The 21,886-nt window shown below is 34.0% G+C and overlaps 2 protein-coding genes across 4 annotated transcripts in view; both read left to right on the forward strand.

Annotated features, from left to right (window-relative positions):
• Nucleotides 1–5,157, forward strand: part of LOC129000256 (reticulocalbin-2-like) — a 6,536-nt gene extending 1,379 nt beyond the window's left edge. Inside the window, exons 2-4 of the mRNA XM_054427217.1 lie at nt 45–243; nt 739–862; nt 2,820–5,157. Of these exons, the coding sequence (XP_054283192.1) occupies nt 45–243; nt 739–862; nt 2,820–2,991 (495 nt within the window). The 3' untranslated portion in view covers nt 2,992–5,157. The remainder of the gene's footprint in view (nt 1–44; nt 244–738; nt 863–2,819) is intronic.
• A 2,351-nt stretch (nt 5,158–7,508) lies between these two features.
• On the forward strand, nt 7,509–20,784 carry LOC128999683 (transcription elongation factor S-II). Of its 3 annotated transcripts, none has more exons than XM_054426305.1 (7): nt 7,509–7,752; nt 9,715–9,892; nt 10,141–10,347; nt 11,395–11,609; nt 13,341–13,487; nt 14,038–14,128; nt 20,104–20,784. In XM_054426305.1, exons 1-6 carry the CDS (start codon nt 7,684–7,686, stop codon nt 14,116–14,118), a joined length of 897 nt encoding a protein of 298 aa, XP_054282280.1. In that variant the 5' UTR covers nt 7,509–7,683; the 3' UTR covers nt 14,119–14,128; nt 20,104–20,784. The 3 variants fall into 3 exon arrangements, with proteins under 3 accessions (XP_054282280.1, XP_054282281.1, XP_054282282.1); XM_054426306.1 differs by having other exon boundaries at nt 14,038–14,119; XM_054426307.1 differs by lacking the exon at nt 14,038–14,128.
• Nucleotides 20,785–21,886: the final 1,102 nt, after the last annotated feature.

Consider the following 21,886-nt stretch of genomic DNA (forward strand, 5'->3'; position numbering starts at 1 on the left):
TAAATAAATATCCTTATAAATAATAATTGTTGAATGTGTTACAGCTAATAAAAACAGACAAGATAATGTTCAAAGCTGCTGACCAAAACAATGACGGGGTTTTGGACAAGAGAGAGTTTGTTTGGTTCACCCACCCTGAAGAGCACCCAGAAATGCTGCCATTCATCTTGCAGAACACTCTGGACGACAAAGATACGGACAAAAACGGTGTCATTGATTTCCAAGAATTCCTCGGGGAAAGAGGTAATTTTACAAGTAGGTTTAGCAAATAGTTTAATCCAGTTTTCATTTTTCATTTAGCCTAACGGATCAAGTTAAATAATAAAATCTTTGGTAGTTAAAAAAAACCACTTGTGAAAGTATAAAGCAAAATCAACATTTTCCTTTGCTGCTAACATTTACCGGGGAGTGAATTGTAGGATAAGGGATAGCAGCTAGCTTACCTTATAAGAAGAACAAGTAGGCCATAGAAGACAAAGAAGACACGAAAAAAAATCTGGGCTATATTTCGTCCCCAGGGGGACTTTGTCAAGTGTAGAGAAAGAAAGTTCATAAATGCATCATGTGACATTTACTAGATAGTATTTAGTAGCTCAGATTTTATTACAAGTATATTGTCCACTCATTAATTGGAACTACTAATGAAGGCAAAGGGAAATACTCCTTGTTTTTGCTGTGTTTTACTCGGTATTTCATGCATACAAATATAATATTATTGTGTTTTTTTTCACATTTCAGGTAAAAGTCACAGTAAAGAATGGTTACTTGCCGAGAAGGAGAAGTTTGATAACGATTTCGATAAAGACAAGGATGGGATTCTGAATGCATCGGAAATACTTTCATGGGTTGTTCCCAGCAACGAGTGAGTGGTTAATTCAAATATTTTGACAGTGTAGGATTACAGTTGATCATGCCATTACACAAGTGAGATAATTGATAGCCGCACAACTATCTATCACATACTTGAATGAAAGGTCTTAATGTGAAACTTCCCCAAAAATATCAGTTTTTCGATAAACTCTCTCTTCTCTTGTCAATTAAAGGGCTATAATATTTAATCACATTGAAAATATTGTAATATTTCATTTCATTCATTATTTAGTATTAAGTTTTTTTTTTAATGTTAACTTTTATTCATACACCTAATAATCACTCCTCAGAAAGGCTGCCCTAATATTCATTTTCCTAATTTATATAATTTCATTAATATGTTCAATTAATCATTAATAATATTCATTCATAGCCTTTATTTTTTTTTACAAAGCCCACAACCTAATTATTTATTAAATATGTAAGAGAATTGCAATACATCAAAATTTCATATAATATCATTTCAAAATTAGTCCTTAAGGAATCAAAATTTAAGAAGCAGTGAAAGTGATCCCATGTGTTCAACAATGAGTGATGTGAACATTGGATTGAGAGAAAAGGAAGCCTTTTGAGAAGTTGAAATTGTTAGAAGGAGTCAAAATTTTACTTAAATCAAATTCATTCATCAAGAAGACCAGTTTCAAGTTATATCACAGTAGCCTAAACCTCAAGAGGACTCAACTCAATCATTATCTTCAAAATTAAGTATAAACTTTTTTTAAACTCTTTTAAATTTTGTGCTAATTGGACTTACTTTTTGGACAACACCAAAATTAGATTTTTCATTGTTGGCATTTATAAGTTTAACACCTTCATTAGGCCTATTTGGACACTATTAAATTTATTAATTATTAGCATTCAAGCCAGCACGACACCCTACCCTGAGATATATCACATCTAAATTATTTGAACCTTCAAGTTATTATTCAAATTTATCTTTTATTTCAATTTAATTTCAACCCCACCCGCCATTGTCAATCCTTTCATTGTAACGTCAAGCCTTTTCTCATTGCATGTTAATTGTTCATTTGTTTAAATAAAACACATTTTGTAATCCATATCTTTGTTAACTTATTAACTTTAAACATTTGTAGAATAGGCCTAGCCTAAAATGAATATTATAAGGTGAGTTCATAATATTGAAGATGTATCAGCTGTTTTAATTATAGATTTGTTTTTATTTGTTACCTTTTCCCGGAGTTCTTTTGATTCTCATTATAGATGTTTAAATTACGATTAAGCTCTTAGTTTTGATTCTGCCACACAGTTAATGCAAATACACAAGAGATTTTTATTCAAATAAGCAATAAATTGAGATTTGCCTGTATAATTTTCCTGGTAAGTGTGACGTAAATGTTTTTTTACAGTAGATTTAGAGACACACATTCTCTTAATTATTCTTGCCCCCTTAAGAAGCACAGTAGAACAACTAGTTTATTTAATTACAGTACAAACTTTAGCACCTGTGAAACATCATGCACTCTAATAAAGTGCTTGTAAAATTTATGGATATAGTGTCAAACGGACGGAAGATTTTTTCTTAGGTTGTGATGATTTATTAAAAATAAAAAAAATACCAATATAATTTTACCTATGCGGTGTTTGAAAAAAATTTTAAAATTAAAAAAACAAGGGGGGTGTAGATAGCGAACTTGCTGAAATATTAAAAGAGCTCTTGAATTTTTTACTTAAGATACATTTACTAAATTTTGAATAAACCTCAACTTCAAATGTTCAAATGTTACCCTGTACAATAAGAAATTTTAGCTGCTCCACATTTAAAATAGTACTTAAAATCAACCTATTAAACCTGCGTCCATACTTCATTTATTTATTTCTAACGGGAAACCCATTATGTCGATTCATAATACAATAATCAAGGCAAGATGTGCTAATTCTATAAATATTCAACATCAAATTTATAAATGATTAAGTTAAACTTTTTTCAGGGAAATCGCCGAAGAAGAAGTAGGCCATTTGTTTGCTGCATCAGATGATGATCATGACGACATTTTGAGTTTTGACGAAATATTGGATAAACACGAAATATTTGTTGGCAGTGAAGCGACAGATTACGGTGAACATCTTCACAACATTCACTACTTCCAAGACGAGCTTTAAAGATTTAAAAATCTTTATCGCAATTAATTTATGTTTATGTTTATTATTATTTCTACTGGAAAGTTGTCTTTTGTAAACTGCATGCTGTAAAGTTAATTGAATATTATGTACGTGTCCGTTGGAAATAGGTTTTATTTGTAGCTTTTTATTTTAACAAAAGTATTTGTTCCTGTGTTTTTAATTGTTGATTACCAGTTTAAAAATGTGGTTAAAATTTTACGTGGTATTAGGTGAATAGTAGTTGTGATTGAAAGCAACTGTAAAGTTGTTGGTAAAACCTGATATTGAATTGTGTTCACTTTATGTAACTACTATTTCGTCTGTTGAACATTTACATTGCTTGTATTGTCGAACAACATACACACTTTTACCCATTGTTACACTAAGTCTTTGCTCTTTGGCAGAACAATAAAGCACTTACGTGGGTTCCACCCGGCAGTCTCAAATCAATTCAAGATGGCAGATTGGATGGATTTAAATATAGTTCGGGATTAAACATGTCTATTCTAAAAGCTTTCATAATTTGCAAAACTGGTTGTTTTTCAATGATTGTGTCCCTCATGTGCTCTTAACATAACAGAGCTTGTATTGAATAAAGAAAAATGAATTTTAAACTATTATTTATAAGTTAAAAATCTCTGTGAAGAAGACTAATTTACGGATATTTTATAATGATTTTGTAAATACTTAAATACAAAATTACAAAATTCAGAACACAGTTTGGATCTTTGTGAATATTTTACTGTTTATTTCCACTTGGTAAACACTTTAATACTGCCACAATTTATTAAATTAATTTAAAAAATATTTGCGACTATTTTTATTACAGAATGAGATCCGTGTCGTAGTTTGTTCCATCACATTTCTTTGACCAAGTCAAGGCAACTATCTGTACCACAGACCCTTTGTCTGTTTAGTTTTCCAATAATACATATTTTTTACATTGGCCCTGATAACCCAGATTTAATGGAGTGTGATGTTTACAAGGGGTTTTACTGTATTTTAGTTTTAAATGACATGGACTAATAGTTCAGACCTAATTAGACACTAAATATAAGGTTTTGCATGTTGGAATGGAAAATGGAAATATTTTTTTCTAAAGGACTATGAAAAAAAATAAATCCATGACAAACAGAATACTATTTTATGTTTGTAAATTGCAACTCAATAATGAATGCTGATTATGTGTATATTTTAATGATTTAGTGTATGTTGAGATTTTATAAGTAAATGCCAAAAAAGTTTTATAAAAAGTCGCTCGATGGATACTTAAAAAAATAACTAGCTACTGGTAACTAAAGGAACTCGTATTAACATTTTTCAGAAAATATTTATTTGTACGCCTGAATACATAAATTACTATTTTACAAATGTTTGTTACCATGTCACTTCTTTGGGGACCAGTAAAAAAACAACTATATCAGTATGATTTATTTACATTTTACTTCTCTTGCTTTTTATTTTTACCAAATTTAAATTTTTCACCTTGACAATTCACCTTTCGTTAGGAAATCACTTTTCTTAATATAATTAATTAATCAATTAAAAGTGATTGCTCTCTATTAAGGTTTGTTCCCACACGCACAAATAGGTAAGGTGCTATTCAGTTTCAAGATCATATTTACTTTATAGAAATATTATTTTAGTTATTTTTTCATAAACACCATGAATGTATCCTTTCCTTAACCATGCCAATTAGCAAACCTTTAGGGGTTTGCACATCTCAAGTAATTTAAAACCTTTAAATCAGTTTATATTTAATGTTATTACAGTAACTGTATTCACAATCTTTCAATATTTAGTATGATCCCTAAACTAAGGTGTCTTTAAATATACTGCACACAGGTAATTAAGGACTTTTGTAAGCATATTATAATTACCTGGTGTTGACATGTTCCCATAACACATACTACTGTATTAGTAAATCAATTAGTAATAATTATTGTTAGTGTGTAGATGTATAAACCACTTGATATACCCTAGTCATTATTATTGTAAATGTGCCATTATTTATGTTCTCCTTCTGCGTAATTTGTGTTAATATAACTTATGCTAATGTGTCTTTCCTCTATGATGTCAAAAGTCACAAATATACAAATTTTTTGTACCAAACTGTTGGTTCCCTTATTATAAAATTTTCCACTCTTGTCGCCATGAACCTTAATTTGGGACTTCAATAAATATAGTCTATATTTTATGATACCCTTCCCCTTGATAAGCTTCTTCTTGGCATGTCTTTTATAAAAAATAAATAAATATTAAAAATAAAGGGTGTCCCAATAAGAACGCCGGATTTGAAATGTTAACAAACCATATATATTCATGCTAAATTTACAATATGAAACATGAATCTTAAAGCATAGTATCTCCGATTAGTAATTGAGTATTATGTCTTGTAAGTGTCAACCTGCCAAATACTGACAGGCCCGACATCTCTTGACAAAGTTTTCCGTCATTTTTTCTTACACTTCCTGTTGAATTCCATTAATGGCACGAATCATTTCCTCCTTCAAGTCTTGGATTGGTTGAGGATTATTGGCGAAAACAAACGACTTTAAATACCCTTGGAATAGAACTGAGCCAATTTATTCGAACTTAGAAATCAATCTTCGGACAGATGGATCATTTGGTGCATTGTCCCGGCCGTAAATAGTGCGCAGCTTCCGTGCTTGTAGTGCACTTTAACTATGACCACGCGTTGTTCCGTCGTGTAGCGATTCATGACTACAAATGGGACCTAATACTGATAACATTGCTGATAATTTGGGAATTTATATTGAAATACAGATAAGGATAAGACGCTCCTCAAATCCGGCGTTCTTACTGGGACACCCTTTATAAAAAACCCACACATGACACACTCCTTGGGGTCTGGGGATGATAACACATTCTGTGGTGAAGTATAACAGTATTGAAAAGTATTGTTATAAACTTTGCCATAATTTTTTCTTTGAGTTCATCAGTCAGCACAGATGTACCAAATGCCAGCCATTCATACTCTCTTTTGGTCATAGAATAAGGATGTTTGTTCTTTTACTAAAAAAAACCGAGCCCATTCTGAACCACTCCTTCCCTCATCTCATTTAGTTCTTATGAGCACACAAATTTTCCAATGAATATCTGCACCAAAATAATGTTACCTATGCCTTTAAAGACTTGTAGCAGCTCTTCACAATTAGCAAGATCAAGATTATCTTTTTGTCACACCTTTTGAGACACTGTAAAATCTAAAAAGATTCCGATTGAATCATTGTGCATTCAGTGCTATATGCTCAGATTTGCAATCTGAAGGGCTTACGGGGGGAGGGATCTTCTCGTCTGCGGGGTGGCGGGTGGCAGCGTACATGGTGCTTCGTGACAATCCACCACATCTGATAAAAACTGGTGGTGGCACGTTGTCGTGGGGGCACCTAGCACGGCCACCTCTATGTCCTTAAGTTATGTACCCAACTGCAAAATAGAATGCCTTTTTTGAACTGTTTCATGCATGGGCTACGGGTTGAATGTTCATATGCTGGAAATACTTTTTTATTTTATCTAGCTTCCACTTCATATGAACTTTACACATTGATACATTTCGATACATTTAGAGTTTTGTGTTTTGCTAAACTGCTAATAAAAATACCCTCCTCAGACCCAGCGTAACCACCAGGGCTACAATCTTATACAATTTATTTACACAATACCGCGTGCATGGCAAGAGAAACAGACTGACAAGTTAAATTTTTAGCAAGTGCAACACTCTTTTGAATCCTGTGGTAACAAACCCTGGGGTCACAATCATAGATAAAACATAACTTACTCCCTTGTGGTGCAACACTCTTTTGAATCCTGTGGCAACAAAACATCAGTTGGAGTTAAATGTGGCCGTGCACCTAGACGGGTCGGCATTAATAATTAATTGTCGACCAAAAACCTCGGTTTTTGTAGTGGGGGGTTGTCACCTCTAACCCAAACACCAAGGTGGCCCGTTGTCGTCTTCGTCTTGACACCTTGACGGTAACCCATTAGTATGTTTTATCTATGCCATTATGGTACTGATGCATTCCACCTAGAATCGTTGGTGGACGATGAGAACGGCGTTCTAGATGTTCTCACACAACAAAGAAGGACATCGCACAACAAAGAAGGACATCGAAGATTAATGACTTAATCTAGGTATTTCTTATAATAATCAATCAAAAGATAAAAGCTAAAACAACATCATCTACAGTAGTTTCCTTAGTCAATGGTTTTATATATGGTGATATCTAGTTCTTTGTATACGTAAGTTTTTAATTTTGTTCTTTAACTCTTTTTTTTATTTTATGTTAAAAACTCTATAAAAAACGTATGGTCTGACGACAAAGTACCTAACTTAAATGATAAAGAACAAACTCTAATATTTTATTATGACATTATTGTGTAGTACATATGAGAAAACTAAAGGGATATTTAATGCTAATTAAAGGAAGACGGCAACACTGAATGCCGGTTAGATATTAGAAGAAAATTTTAGTTGATCAGTTGCCGTTTCTTACTACCACAGTTATGTTGTTACACCTGTCCGATTCTGTTTCTGTTTCTGCGTCTGTTGATGGCGGTGAAGGTTGTTTTCTAGTGAATTCGTCACTTTTAAGGGTTAAATAGATTTGTCTGTTCAGATTTAACTTAATAAAACTGTACCAATAATTTTCTCAAACCATATTCAAAATGAGTGTTGAAGAAGAGGTCATGAAAATTCAGAAAAAACTTACAAAAATGACTTCTGGGGATGGTTCTGTAAGTGTTGTGTGTGCCCTGTTTGCTAGAATTTCTTCTATTTTGTATAGCTTTAGACGGCATACTGTCGTATTAATTATTCATAGATAAAGAAATTAAAAACTTCATACGCACACAACGCGACATTGATTACAGTTATTGCACATTTTTACATTCGAGTTGGGTTTCCCCTAATCCAGGACTGTACCTCTCTGTGTGTTTTGTAAACAGTGAGAAGGCCTAGTCTCGATAAGTTATGCCACTTTTTTATTAATTATTGTTTTGCGGTAGAGATGACTATTTAGATATTTATTGTGTTATTCATTTAGCCTATTCCAACATGGCTCTCTGGCCAGTAGGCCCTAACTCAGTTAAAATTACAGTATAAAAATTCAAAAAGATTTCTGAGGGGTCTGGGTACCTAGTAACTTATATGGAGTACCCACCGTAGGGGGTTTCGGGGGAGAGCCCATGGAAAATGTTGAAGAATTAAGTTATGTCTGAAATATTTGTTTTGAAGAGCTATTTTCTCACCTGGAAACTGTAACTTAAGATTTAAGCTTAGGCCTAACTTAAATGTTAATTTTCTAGGCTAACTGGCTGAATTTTTATAGGTTTTGTTGCTTCAGTTACGTTTTGCCGCATGTGCATTACAATACCAACGCTAAGCTACTGAACTTTTAACCATGTCTACAATTCTTTTTATTTTGCAAAAAAAATCACATTAAACTTAAGTTTAACTTAAGGCCATCTAAGTTTAACTTAAATTCTGATGGCGCAATGAAACGTCATGTGTCTATGTCAGTGTTATTCCAATCGCAGTCGATGTTGTCTTGTATTGTTTAATAGTTGTAGGCTACATTTTATGTTTAAGTTAATTTAATAGCCTTTAGCCTCTCATCTGAGTTGATTATAAGTGTTTTTTACCGTTAAAATCATTTTGGCTCATACCGTCACGTTGTGACGGTGAATTTTTAACTTATAAGCATCAACGGCAAACCGTCACCCGGTGACGGGTTGGCCACTGCTAGGGTTAAGCTTGCCAGACGGGGATTTTATGGGGAAATTTATTACCACCCTCCACCACAACAAAAAGCAAGTCACACACTACATGCTAACGTGGTATAGGGCCGGATGGTAAATTACTCTTCAGCGGCTGTTTGAAATGAACAAAATTAACATTGCTCTTATAGCGAGCAAATCCAAGATGACCGTTAGCTTCTGTGGACTCCCTTGGTAAACAATTTGAAACTACAAAGAACATTTCTAATCTCACAGTATACTAGATATTTAAATTAAAATCATTTTGGTGTTTGAAAAACTATTTGTGGACGATAAAATAGGCCTAACTCTTGAAATTATCCAAGATGGCCACTAGTCTCCAAGGACTCTCAACTAAGTTATGAAGTATGATTCACAGTTTTGGATTTTGTACACTCGAGGCTGTATAAAAAAATGGATTTTTTTCATATTCAGTATTAGTAACTAATATTAAAGTATTGTTGTACGCATACGCCTAATGGTTACGGAGAAAATAAATAAAAACTGTAAATTTAAAATTCTCAAGGTAATCTTATGGATAATAAATAAACGGTTAAAGTTTGATTGTTTAGGAATACATTTTGATCAAATTTAGCAATTTTGTTTATTTTATACTAAGCTATTACCGTAACATTTAAGTGAAATAGGTAGGCCTACTGTATACAGTGTGCAAATAAACGGTCAGTTTTAATGAGATTTTGGGGACGTTGGTTTAACTGGAAAACCCGTTATCTAGACTGGCCTCGGTCCCAAAGAGTCCGGATAAGAGGAAGTTTACTGTAGGCTATACAACTTAAAGATGAGAAAATAGATGTTGCTGTAAACTATAGTACTATAGTTTGCTCCTGTTGCTGTGTTTTCAAGCAATATGTTTTCATCTTTTCATAATATTATGTTAAAATATAAATCTTAAGACAAATAATTTGTTTATATTTTTTATAGAGCCAAGATCAAGCCTTGGATTTGTTAAAAGTCTTGCAAGGATTACCTGTCAATCTAGAGATTCTGACGAAGACCAGGATTGGAATGACTGTCAACGCCCTTCGCAAGTCAAGCTCTGATGATGAGGTCATCAGCTTGTCAAAAACACTCATCAAAAACTGGAAGAAGTTTTTATCTGGTTCGTTACCTTATGTTTCTACTGCAACACCTTAACAATATTAACATAGGACTAGGCCTATTTAAAAAAGTTTATGTTTCAAACGCCTAATGAGTGGAGTTCAAGGAATTGATAATTGTGATGTATTAATTTCATAGTGAATGCTTTGATTCCCTTGTACCTTAGAGAAACTATGATTTTTTTTACATCATCATTTTAGAGAAATGTTTTTATAGGTGCATTTTTTATTGTTCTTGAATTGTTTGTAGCTAGTGGCAAAGAAACACCTCCAAGCAGTTCAAAGAAGCCCAGCACAGGATCTAAGGATAAAGAGGACAAACCTAAAGAACCTGAAAAGAAAGAAAAAGAAAAGGAAGTGAAAAAGGCTCCAGCTTCATTCCCTCCAAGTAACACAACTGATGCTGTAAGGCTGAAGTGTCGAGAGCTGCTATGTACAGCCATCAAAACAGACGGCCGTGAGTAAAATCAAGCTTTAATAAACACTAGATAGATGGTTATGAGTCAGCTTAGAATGTTAGACAGTTTACTGGGGATGGTCGTTTTGTTATAAAAGGGATTGCACCTCTTTTAATCTGGCATTTGTTTGCCTCATAGGCTTCGAGTCTGCGTGGAACGCATCCAGCAAAGCAAGTGGGAACCAAACTGATAAAATTGATTGCATGCACCAGGACGTAAAATCACAACATCGTTACTTAGGATTTGTTGGCCACTGAGCCACCAATTCTCCAACCGAATACCTACCTTTAGTTCAGTTTACTTGTCACCTTACAAAGCCGTTGAACATTTTATTATTTATTAGCTCTTTTTATAGCATAGCAGCAAAATATAATGTTAAAACGGGTAAACATTAAATACATTAATTTAGTTGTCTATTCTCAAAAAATGTCTTAAATGTTATAAGCTTGGAGAACAAGTTAAAGTGGTGAATATGTGTGTTTCAAACTTTTCTATTTATTGAATACCAAAATAGTTTAAATACATTTTTCTAGATAACTTTTCAACCACTTAACCTGTATTTGTTTAGTAACAAACAGAAGCTCTTACTTTCTATAATGTGATCGTCAAATATTAGGCTAGGCCTATGCTGAACACGGAAAATTTAGAAAATATTTAAAAATTTGTTTGTTTACTATTTTGAAGAGTTTTTTTTATTATGCCCATACATTCCATATGTAGACTATAGCCTATTAAGATTAAACACATTTTCGTGTTAGGCCCTACTGTTCAATTCTGGTTTATATAGAACATTGCCTGGTAAAACCTGAGTTAAAGGTTAAAGGTAAAAACTATTGAAGGCATAAACTGTCAAAAATTAACGATAAACCATTAATCATCCAGTAAAAATCTTCTGTTATACATGTTATACTCATAGTTCTTGTGAGATAGCAATGAATATTTTTTTTATCTTTTCCATTGATCGGTTCAGGGGTGAATTGGACTCATAACTGAACTAGGATTGAAATCTTTGATGTTTATCAGCTCAATACTGTATTGTTTTACAGTTGCCGAAAACATGGAAGGCTGTGCCACTCCTGAGGAGTTGGCGGAAGAGTTAGAAGAATGCATTTATCAGGAATTCCACAACACAGATAACCGGTACAAAAACAGGATCAGGAGTCGGGTTGCAAACTTGAAAGACTCAAAAAACCCTCAGTTGAGAACAAACTTCTTAGTTGGTGCCCTCCCTGCTTCAAGGCTAGCAGTTATGACTGCCGAGGTTAGTGTAAAAACGGGACTAATATTATATGATACAGCTCTTAAGGCCCGATTTCCTAGCTGCCGAATACAGCTGCTATTTTCGGCACTGGCTCGAATACACAGAATTGGGTTCAGTAGTTTCCCTAGCTGCCTATACACAGTTTGATTCTGTCACAGCAGGCTTCGGGATGGGTGACTGCTCCAAGAACAGTCAGTTCCACATCCCGCACCAGGATGGCACTGTTGTGAAGTAAAGTGTAGTAGAATTCTTGTGTTCGTGGAGTTCGTTGTAGTAGTATTTGTGTCCCACATTATGTCCAGTCAAAATAGGTTTTAAACGTCTGAGGATAAGCAATTGAATACACCTTCCCTCTTCCGAGTAGTAAAGAGTCCAAGTCTTCAATGAGTGAACATAACATAACAGTGGAAATCGTTCATCTCTTAAATTTGCTTAGCACTGCATTGTGTCTTTTAAACCTCCTAGCTTAAAAAAAGCAACCTCTCGGGAGCTAAAACTGGTGCTATGCACCACTCCGCACCGAGTGTTGCAGATCTAGGAAAACGCTTTTGCAGAAAAACGCATATGATAATAATATAGTGTGACATTTAAAACCCCCCAACCAAATACAGCAGCGTTTTTCAGCAGCTAGGAAATCGGTTCTTTAGTGAATTATCACTGGATCTTTGACCAAAATAGTGATTTTTACTTTTGAGGATCAAGGCATGTCAGCTATTCTACAAATCAAAATCCTGGCCTTGAGTATTTCCTTAAAAAACCTTTACCAGGATTGTTTTTATGTTTATTGTTAGTTACTACATGGGTTTTATGTTACTACATAGGCTTATTATTAGTTTTTAACAAAGCCCAAGAACCGAAAATTTCAGAATATTTTTAGGCAAAATGTAGTTAATCATGTGACAGGAATATCATGTTAGCATTACAAAAAGCGAACTATTTGGTGAAACAGATTCTGAATGTCGAGGGATTGAGGCACAACATTATCAAGGTACATTTTCAATCGGTGGGAATTATTACTATGTCACTGCGGCCACTTCAAATGGTTATGATGTTGCATATTATCGCAGTGAGTCTGTAATCAGATTCTGACTGTTGGGAATAATTGGATCCAGGTTTGAAAATAAAAAGAAAACAATTTAATAGGAGCACTGAAAGAAATATTTTACTTGGATAATGCTTTTTCTCAACATTTTAACTGCTATTATGTAATCTGCGCGGTAAGAGGACTCTCTGCCAGATCTGTTCAGAGGTTGCATTACTTGTGGTTGGTGTAACCGGGTTTTTTGGCCACAGCTTGTAGCGTGCATTTGGCAATACTGAGTGCCTAAAAGTACAGTTCGGCCAAAGTTTCTGTGTGCGCAACCAGATCTGGTTGGGTCTAGGCGAGGGGGTTGGCGGGGGTTACTTTGTGTCTTGCTGCTCACTCATCCCTATCTTCAGCACTGCAAATAACCGGTACCCGTATGTTTTAGTTCGGCTAGTAGCGACCCATCTGTGCGCACAGAAGTTTTGACCAAACTGTAACTGTCCAAGTCCTAAAACCTGTATATTTTGTTATAGATCTACTTCTCAAACACATGCTTTACTGTGTTCTGTTGGATTTAACAGATTCCAATAATTTTCTTCCCCTCATCCGCACTTAGTACATTGGCCGTTCCCCTTCCTTGTCGCAACTGCAGCAAAAGTGTAAAAATAGTTTTGAGCAAAAGTGTAACATTTGACTACCCGCAGGAAATGGCCAGTGACGAGATGAAGCAACTTCGTAACAAGTTCCTAAAGGAGTCAATTGATGACGCTCAACTGGCCACAGTACAAGGCACGAAGACTGATCTGCTCAAATGCGGCAAGTGTAAGAAGAGGAATTGTACCTACAACCAGGTGGGTTATTTAACCATCTCATGCGATAGGCCAGCAAACTGCCTTTGGGATAGTCAATTTGAACCTATTATTGTTTGTTTTGGACATTCATTGAGTTTTCACTGTTAAATTCTATTTTTAGGACTGAATTGTTGAGTTAATGAACTATTAGTTACAAATTCTATCAAAGCTTTGTCTTACAATAATTAGATTTATCATGATATCTAAGTGGATTCAGAGATAACTTTTCAAATACCATATTATGCCGTTACTTAACAACAAATTGTTAGGTTGGCTACCTTTGCAAAAGTCTTTCTTACAGCCTCATTGTAGATTGCTTTAAAGTAAATATAGGCCTAATAAACTGACTCAACAGATCTAGTGCCACTCCCAAAGTTAACTCTTGACTGACTACTAGTGCTTACAAACTGATTATTCTAGTTGAATTATACTACTGATGCACTATTTGTTTCTTTTTTTTGAAAAAAAACATTACTTTTGGAAATTAACTATTATGATTTATTTTAATAACACTAGAAACAGTTACATGCTCTTATTATGTTGTTTTCAGATCCAAACGAGAAGTGCTGATGAACCAATGACCACTTTTGTATTATGTAACGAGTGTGGAAATCGATGGAAGTTTTGTTAAGGTTTTTCTGGCAAGTGAATAATTTAGTTTGGGGCTTACGTGTGGTATTCCTGATTGTTCTAACACAGTATTTTGTTTGTTACTAATCCAAACGCTTACTAACATCAGAATAGTTTTTGTGTAAAACACTTGCCCACATTGAGGAAGAAGAAGAATTCTTCACCTAACAGGAGAATTCTGGAGAGTTTATAGCACATAGTAGACTCTTGATAATATGACATTATTCGGTCCTGTAATATGACAATGGCTCAGCAGTAATATCTTTCATAATTGAGAGAGAGAGGGAGGTAGCTTTAATCTATCTCCTTGAAGTGAACAATTCTAACTGTACCAGTTTTGTATCTACCTTTCTACTAAATTCTTCTGAAGAACTCGCTTTAGAGGGACAAATTTTCAGTTTAATTAACTTTTTGTGTGCTATCAACGCCCTAGAACGGTTTTCTCCAATGAGTTAGTTTTGTATCTGTTCCTTCTTCCTTAATGGCATCAAAATAGTTAAGTTTAAATTTTTCAATGCTTTATGTTTTGAGTTATTGTTAGTTATCGTTAGTGCACAAATAAACGCTTCACAGCAGAATTTTCAAATGGTTTTCAACTAAAAAATCTCATGTTTGCAAGCTAAAAAAATTGTTAAATTCTATTATTGTTTGGACTACTAGATGGCACATTTTTATTTTGGCACAAATATTTAAATTGACATTGAAGAGATAACTAACAAATTCTTAATTGTTTGCAACTTTTCATGTGAAATAGTTCTCATTAAAGCACAAGTACAGTACACTCCCTCTTATACGAACACCTTTTAACCGGACATCGGTTTAACCGGACTACACTCTGCAGAAATTACATCTCTTTAACCGAACTATATCGGCAGGAAGTGGGCGGTACTGAAACGACTGTTCTTGTGGGAAAGATTTGAGACCAGTGATCACGTGTCTAAATATGTAATAATCATTATTGGCATATACAGTATGGATTTAAACAGTCCGTTTTAACGAGTTTTTGGGGACGTCGGTTTATCCGGACTGGCCTCGGTCCCGAGGAGTCCGGGTAAGAGGGAGTTTACTGTAGTTGCTTACTCGTTACATGTTTTGCTTACACATAATTTTAGTTTTGATTTTTTCACCTGCCTAACAAAAAAAATGAATAAATTAAAAAAGTCCATTCTTCTTGTATCATGATTTAAGCTGGAGAAAAAGTGGCAGCTTCAGTCTATAGTTGCTGACATGCTACCTGCAATAACATTATTGCTGTTGTTAACTTAAATATAAAAACCCATTTTGCAAGAGACTATTGTTCATAAGGTCATAATCTTCTGTAATGTAATATGATTGACATGTCACGACCAAAACATTGTATTTTGATGTTAGTTTAACACGCTCATTAGGGGTGTGCGAATAGTGATTTTCAACCTCGAGCCGAGCCGAGCCGAGCTTTTTAAAATATTTTCGAGCTCGAGCTTTTTCGAGCCGAGCTTTTCCTAGCGTCACCTTATAATAATAATAATAATAAATCTTTATTGTCGTTTGGTAATATAAACATTACAATAGACAAGGTCAACATGTTTTGTTACATATGTTAAATAAAATATTAAATATTCTACAGAAAATGTTAAAATAAAGTTAAAAGGATAAAGCATCAGTAATAATAAAAACTTTAAAATTAACAGGGAAAAGACCATAACAAGAACAAAGAATCATCAAGACTGCTTGGCCTCACATTTAAGCGTTAAAAAATCTTCATTCTGCAAAAACTCATCAACTGAATAAAAAGCACGACTTGTAAGCCAATCTGATAATTTTGACCTATACAAATGAATACTTTCCTGATTTCTAAAATATATTGGAAGTTTATTAAATAGTTTTATTTGCAAGTATTTATAACTTTTGATAAATTTTGATAGCCTGGCTTGAGGAATATATAAATCTTTTGATTGTCTGGTGATATACCCATGGATTGAGTTGCAAGGAACAAATTTATTCAGATTCTCTTTAACGGAAACTAAATTGTAAAAAATGAAAATATTAGAGAGTGTTATGATTTTATTTTCAGCAAAAAATGTTTTGCAACTAACCCTATCTGGAATTTCAAACATAATTCTGAATTCTGAACATTATCAAAAAAATAAATTATTAAACATTTTTCTTCAAAAAGTGCATAATAGGTAATAATAATGTTCAGTCAATTTTTAAATAAACACAATATTATTTTAATATGTCTAAAAACATTGAGAATTGTCAAGACATCAAATAGTAGATAATCACGATAAGAACTGAACTGAACTAAATTAAGATGCAAGAAATAAAAGGATATGATTGAAGGCCTGACGAGATATGCAGTGCAGACTGAGCCAATCAGATTGTCTTTCATAACAGAACAGAGCTATCTTGAATGACAACAAAACAACTAGCAAGTCGATTAAATATGTATATTGTAACTACTATGAATATTTTATTCCATTTTGTATAAATAAATAAATATAAAAACACGTGATTATTCTTGTTGTTTTCCATGCACAAAATATTTTTGTTTTATGAATCGTATTAATCAAAAAGAACATGATTGGTTTGGATCCAAAAAGGTGAAGAGACAAAGTAAAAAGTAAAATTATATATTAAAAAATATATAATTGACATATAGAGGAAATAGACCAAAACACTAAAATTAATAGAATAACACACAAAGTGAACAAGAAATGAAATAATGAACACGATGATTTAACACTGTCACTAAATTCTGTTATCTAGAAGGGTCGGTGAACTAATCAATAAATAGCCAAAACCAGTTTCCTCCCCCATTTCTCTCTCAGTCTCACCACCACCCCTCCCCCCCTGAGCCGGGAGGCCCAGCACTTTGTCCTTGAAACACCCTAGCCTCTGAAACAATAAACCCTTACACCCGCGTTGCTGTTTTGACAACAGGGTTATGAATGCATTCACTATTTTTCATTTTCCAGGATTAACTCTCAATTATTATTATTTGCAAGTTACAAATAGGAAACTACATCACATTATGGTATTCAATGACCCATGTATTATCAAAAATTAATAATCCATTACTTATTTTGATAATAAAAAGCATTCATTACAGCACGCACCACTTATTGATATTTAAATAATCATCAAAGTAACTGTTAATTTATACAAAATAAAATAGGTACAAAATTGTGTGGCCAGTCAAACTTTATAAACAAACATTTTATTCTATAAAATACAGATGGTAAATAGGGGTTGGTTTAAAGGAAATAAAATACAAAACAGATAATTAATTATTTTGATAAACATTAGAAAGGTTATGGGATTGATTGAACTAAAATAACCGCAGGGAAACTTATAAGTAGAAAAGTCGTCAACCACAATCTGTTTAATCAGTACATTGTTAGAGAGAGCAGAGAGAGAAAGAGAGATAGCAGATAGGGGCGTTTGATAAGGAATCTGAAAAAGTAAACAAACAAGGAACAACGACACGACGATTGATACTTGTTTATAGCCTTATTGTGTCGCCCACTACATTTGCACACGTGACCACTTTTTGTTTCTTCCTTATCTTTCATCCGTCCCAAAATAGAATTCCTGAAATTGTTTGTTGGTATAATCTCCCCTCCCACACAAGGCGCAGTGCTCAGTGCGCACTGTAGGTTGTCACGGCAACCGTGTGTCGTCATAGCGACGAGCCAATCACGCACTCGCACTGCGTTGTATATTACGATATGAATAGCTGTGTTAGAAAGACAACGCGATAGGTGGTGTGGTAGTTTGTCTCTTTACTATCTCCTCAAAATTACGAGATAATCATTGCGGCTTGACTGAGCTGAGGTTCGTGCTTATCAAACCTCGAATGATTGAACAAAGAATTGTGATAACATTGTTTCAAATTACGACCCAAATTAAGTGTTTTTTTTAGTTTTGACTTAGTATTAAAAGCTCGGCTCGAACTTCGATCTTTTTCAAAATGCCTCGAGCCGAGCCGAATAATGAAAAGCTCGACCAAAAAGCTCGAAGGTTCGAGTACTCGCACACCCCTAACGCTCATGCCATTTAACGATATCCTAGTTCCGATCGTAACCATTTCCTTTTTTTCGTTAATAGATTATCATTCCATGATATTTACGTCTTACTACAAGTCGCTGCTCTAAATCAACTTGGAACAATTTGATGCAATCATATGTCCTGCATCATTGATAATTATAACCAACCACATCTGGTGCTAGTAACAGATCCAGGAAACTATCTATTTACTTCCTCCAGATACCCTTAGGTTACCAAACTAGTATGTCACTGAAACATGGGTGTTGTGAGACTGCCACTGTTTTTATATCTACAAATTACAGGGTGTCCAGCCAGGAAAACCGGGAAAATCTGGAATTTTGATGACCGGGGAAAAATCTGTAAATTTTGTAAAGAATCTGGAGATTTTTTATGTTTGAATAGTAGTTGAAACATTTTGATTTTTCTCATTTTAGGTAGTTGAATATGGCGATTGCAGGAAACTATCACGAATAACAGACGTTGCCGTGGTTGTAAAAAAAGACACTGGAGTTGAAGTAATCACAGTTGTTGTCACGATCACAATATATTAACGATGTTATGGCCGCGATAGTGAATCAAAGGCGTTGACTTGATCATCTGGAAGATAAACTGCACATATAGTTGCACGACCGCCGGGAATCTTCACGGATGTTGCCGTGATAGTAGGAAATAATAAGAAATTTTGCCTTGGCTGAAAAATATGATCATCTTAGCTGTGATTTTGACGAATTATCTCAGAATTTGCCAAGGTGTTTTTAAATGTGCTGGCATGTATAAGCAAGTAAGTTTTTCATATTTTGAGCGGAAATTTTTGTCTTGGAAATTTAGAATTTTGAACCTGGAAAACCTGGACTGGAATTGTCTTTGAATTTAGTTTTGGAATAGGATAAAATCTACTGAAATCTCAAGCGATTGGGAAAGAAGAGAAGAAGATGTGATTTAAAAAAAATAAGGAAAGGAGGATGTCATATGTTCATGTTGTTATATCTTATATTCATTTCAATCATTATTAGCATCAGCTGTGGTTGATATTTGTTTATGTTTACTTTGAATTCAGGTTATTAAGAGATTTTGGTAGAAACCAAGGCAACACTAAATAAACAGGTCGTAATGCTCATTTGGCATGACGTCATAATAGACAACGGCAATGACGTAATGTTTGCCGTTTGTGATCAGCTGCTTTTTAAAATCTTTTCTTGGTAAACAAAACTATAACTAAAAAAATAACATTACGTCATTGCCGTCGCCTATGATGACGTCATGCCTGAGTAGCATTACGGCCTGTTTATTTAGTGTTGCCTTGGTTCTACTCAGTAGCCTGAAATTTAAATTCAAGATGGTGGATTATATGGATTGAAATATAGTTTGGGATTGAATGCCTCTAATGTAAAATCTCTCAACATTCTAAAACTGATTTGTTTCCAATAATTGTGTGCTTTTTGTGCTCTTAACATATCAGAGCTTGCAATGGATGGGGGAAAATTCATTTTTAACCATTTGGAAGTTAAAATCACATGTAAAAAGACTAGTTTACGGATTTTGAAAATGATTTTGTGAATAAGTCTTAAAGAAACAATTACGAAGTTTCAGTTCATCCAGTGCATAGTTAGGATCTTTGTGAATATTTTACAGTATATTTCAACACTTTGATAATGCGACGAGGTTCTTTTTTGTAAGGCCATGTTTACGTGGTAAGAGCCGGTGGGTGGAACCGTCTTAAATCAATTCATTCAGAAGTCTCTAAAATCTTATTCAATCTCATTATTAACCCTATTATTCGACCGATGGGATTCTGGACATCCTGAATTATCTTTTGATCATATTCTCTACTTATCAAATTTCAATCTAAATTCCGGCGCCATGCTCTCAGTGGATGCCTCTATTAGGTTTTCTATTGTAGAACTTCTGCAGATTAAAGGAAGTTGGATTTTGCCTTTATATAAATGTTTTTTTCCAGGTACAAACAAGAAGTGCTGATGAACCGATGACCACGTTTGTGCTCTGCAACGAGTGTGGCAACCGGTGGAAGTTTTGTTAACTTAATCATCATCAGTTATCATCAGTGGCACATTCTCCCATGAGATCATATTTTTTCTACTCTTTTACTGACTTGTGAAATTTTACCAATAAAAAGAATTCAGTGATTATCAATCAGCACATCACTGAAAGCGTGTTTTAAGTTCTACTATATGGGGTTTTATGCTTCTATTATACAAGTGTCCAGTAAATCTTTTGCAATAAACAATCTGGTTGCCAAGGTGCATTTATTATATAATTAATTAATCAACAGCATAAATTAGCGCAAAAGAAAGTTGCTCCAAACTATCTGGGAGTTCTTTGTATTGAGGTTCTACTGAAAAAGATAATTTTATACTCGTAACTAATTATTGTTGTGAAATTCTGTAATGTGTATATATGGTGATTATTATTTTTTGCTTTACTCTTTTGACTGAAAAATTTTTAATTGGATATTTTACTATGATTATTTTATTGTTAAAAGATATGTGTGAACTTATACATGATGTGATGAAGTGATATGTCCAGCGATCTCTCAAACTTTTCTGTTGGATAATTGTGGAAGTGTTTTGTTTAATTTTTGCTAAAAATGTTGTAGATATTATTTAGTAAACATTTGAAGCTAATCTGTCTCAATCCATTTATTTACTCAACCTTGAAAACCAAACAAAAACTTGATTTTAATTTGGAGGCAATGGTGAAGGATTTTAAGAAATAACAAGTATGATTTTTAAAAGACTTTTGGGAACAGTTTCCATCTTGATAAAAAACAAATATTTCATTATGTTTCCAGCTCTGAAATCTGATCTTGTCCTAAGATGATAAAGTGCCAAATGCCTTACATGTTTGTCTAACAAGCTAAGTACACACAGTGCACTGCCATTTTTGTTAAAATCTTGTTTTTCTAAATTTATTTTATAGGTCTATAATTTAAGTTATTTTATAAGTGGCTGGGATGGTGGCGTCGTCCTGTAATCCAGCTACTAGGAGGCCTGAATTGTGGATATTTATAGGCATGCACTGTGGATGCGATGCTCCCTGGTGTGGATTAATGTCCGCACTAGTGAATTAACGTCCGCACTAGTGAGTGCTACAACTATCCGCTGTACTATCCTGATAATTAAACCAATTCGTTAATTACACGTAAAAATGGTGGTTCGGATTCCACTATAAACTGTAGGTCCCTTAGCTACCATTGGCTGTATGGGCTATTAATTAACAGCTGTGTCTAAGGAACATGTCGGCCTTAGTCACTAACAAGACTACAAGATCGCGCCACTCATCTTCTCTTGTATTTGGGTTAAAATACGCACATAGTGGCGTCCCTATCTTAAATAGTTTATAAATTGATAGGTTTTATGGAAAAATCCATGTTAGTCCTCGGCTTTGCCTCGATCATAAAACTTTACCTCAGGTCAATAAGAGTCACTTTAGGCTCTAGTGATGAAATATACTATTCTCAGCTCCTGTGCATCGCAGGGAAAATCTAAGCATACTGTTAGAAAGATAGATGTGCAGAATCTGAAACACTTGCATCGACTTCTGATTCAAATCGTGTTCCAAAATAATTTGGGTGAGCATAAATTTGTTTTGTCTGATGGTTTACTCATTTGAGATACTTTTGGAGGTGATACAAGTTGTTAGTTGATAAAATGTTTTAACTTTCATTTCACACTATAAATTAATTACTGCTCTGCTACACACATTAGTGACTGTTTTCATCT

This window comes from Macrosteles quadrilineatus, unplaced genomic scaffold (assembly GCF_028750875.1).
Source record: "Macrosteles quadrilineatus isolate MER2022 unplaced genomic scaffold, UCM_ALF_1.0 Scaffold_8__2_contigs__length_117827958, whole genome shotgun sequence".
Lineage (NCBI taxonomy): Eukaryota > Metazoa > Arthropoda > Insecta > Hemiptera > Cicadellidae > Macrosteles > Macrosteles quadrilineatus.

What these genes read in the sequence shown, in the direction of transcription:
- LOC128999683 (XM_054426305.1), top strand. Translation starts at nt 7,684, where the DNA reads ATGAGTGTTGAAGAAGAGGTCATGAAAATTCAGAAAAAACTTACAAAA. An exon ending in AGCCATCAAAACAGACGGCC is followed by an intron (nt 10,348 to 11,394) that starts GTGAGTAAAATC and finishes ATTGTTTTACAG; the next exon opens with TTGCCGAAAACATGGAAGGC. An exon ending in GGAATTGTACCTACAACCAG is followed by an intron (nt 13,488 to 14,037) that starts GTGGGTTATTTA and finishes TGTTGTTTTCAG; the next exon opens with ATCCAAACGAGAAGTGCTGA.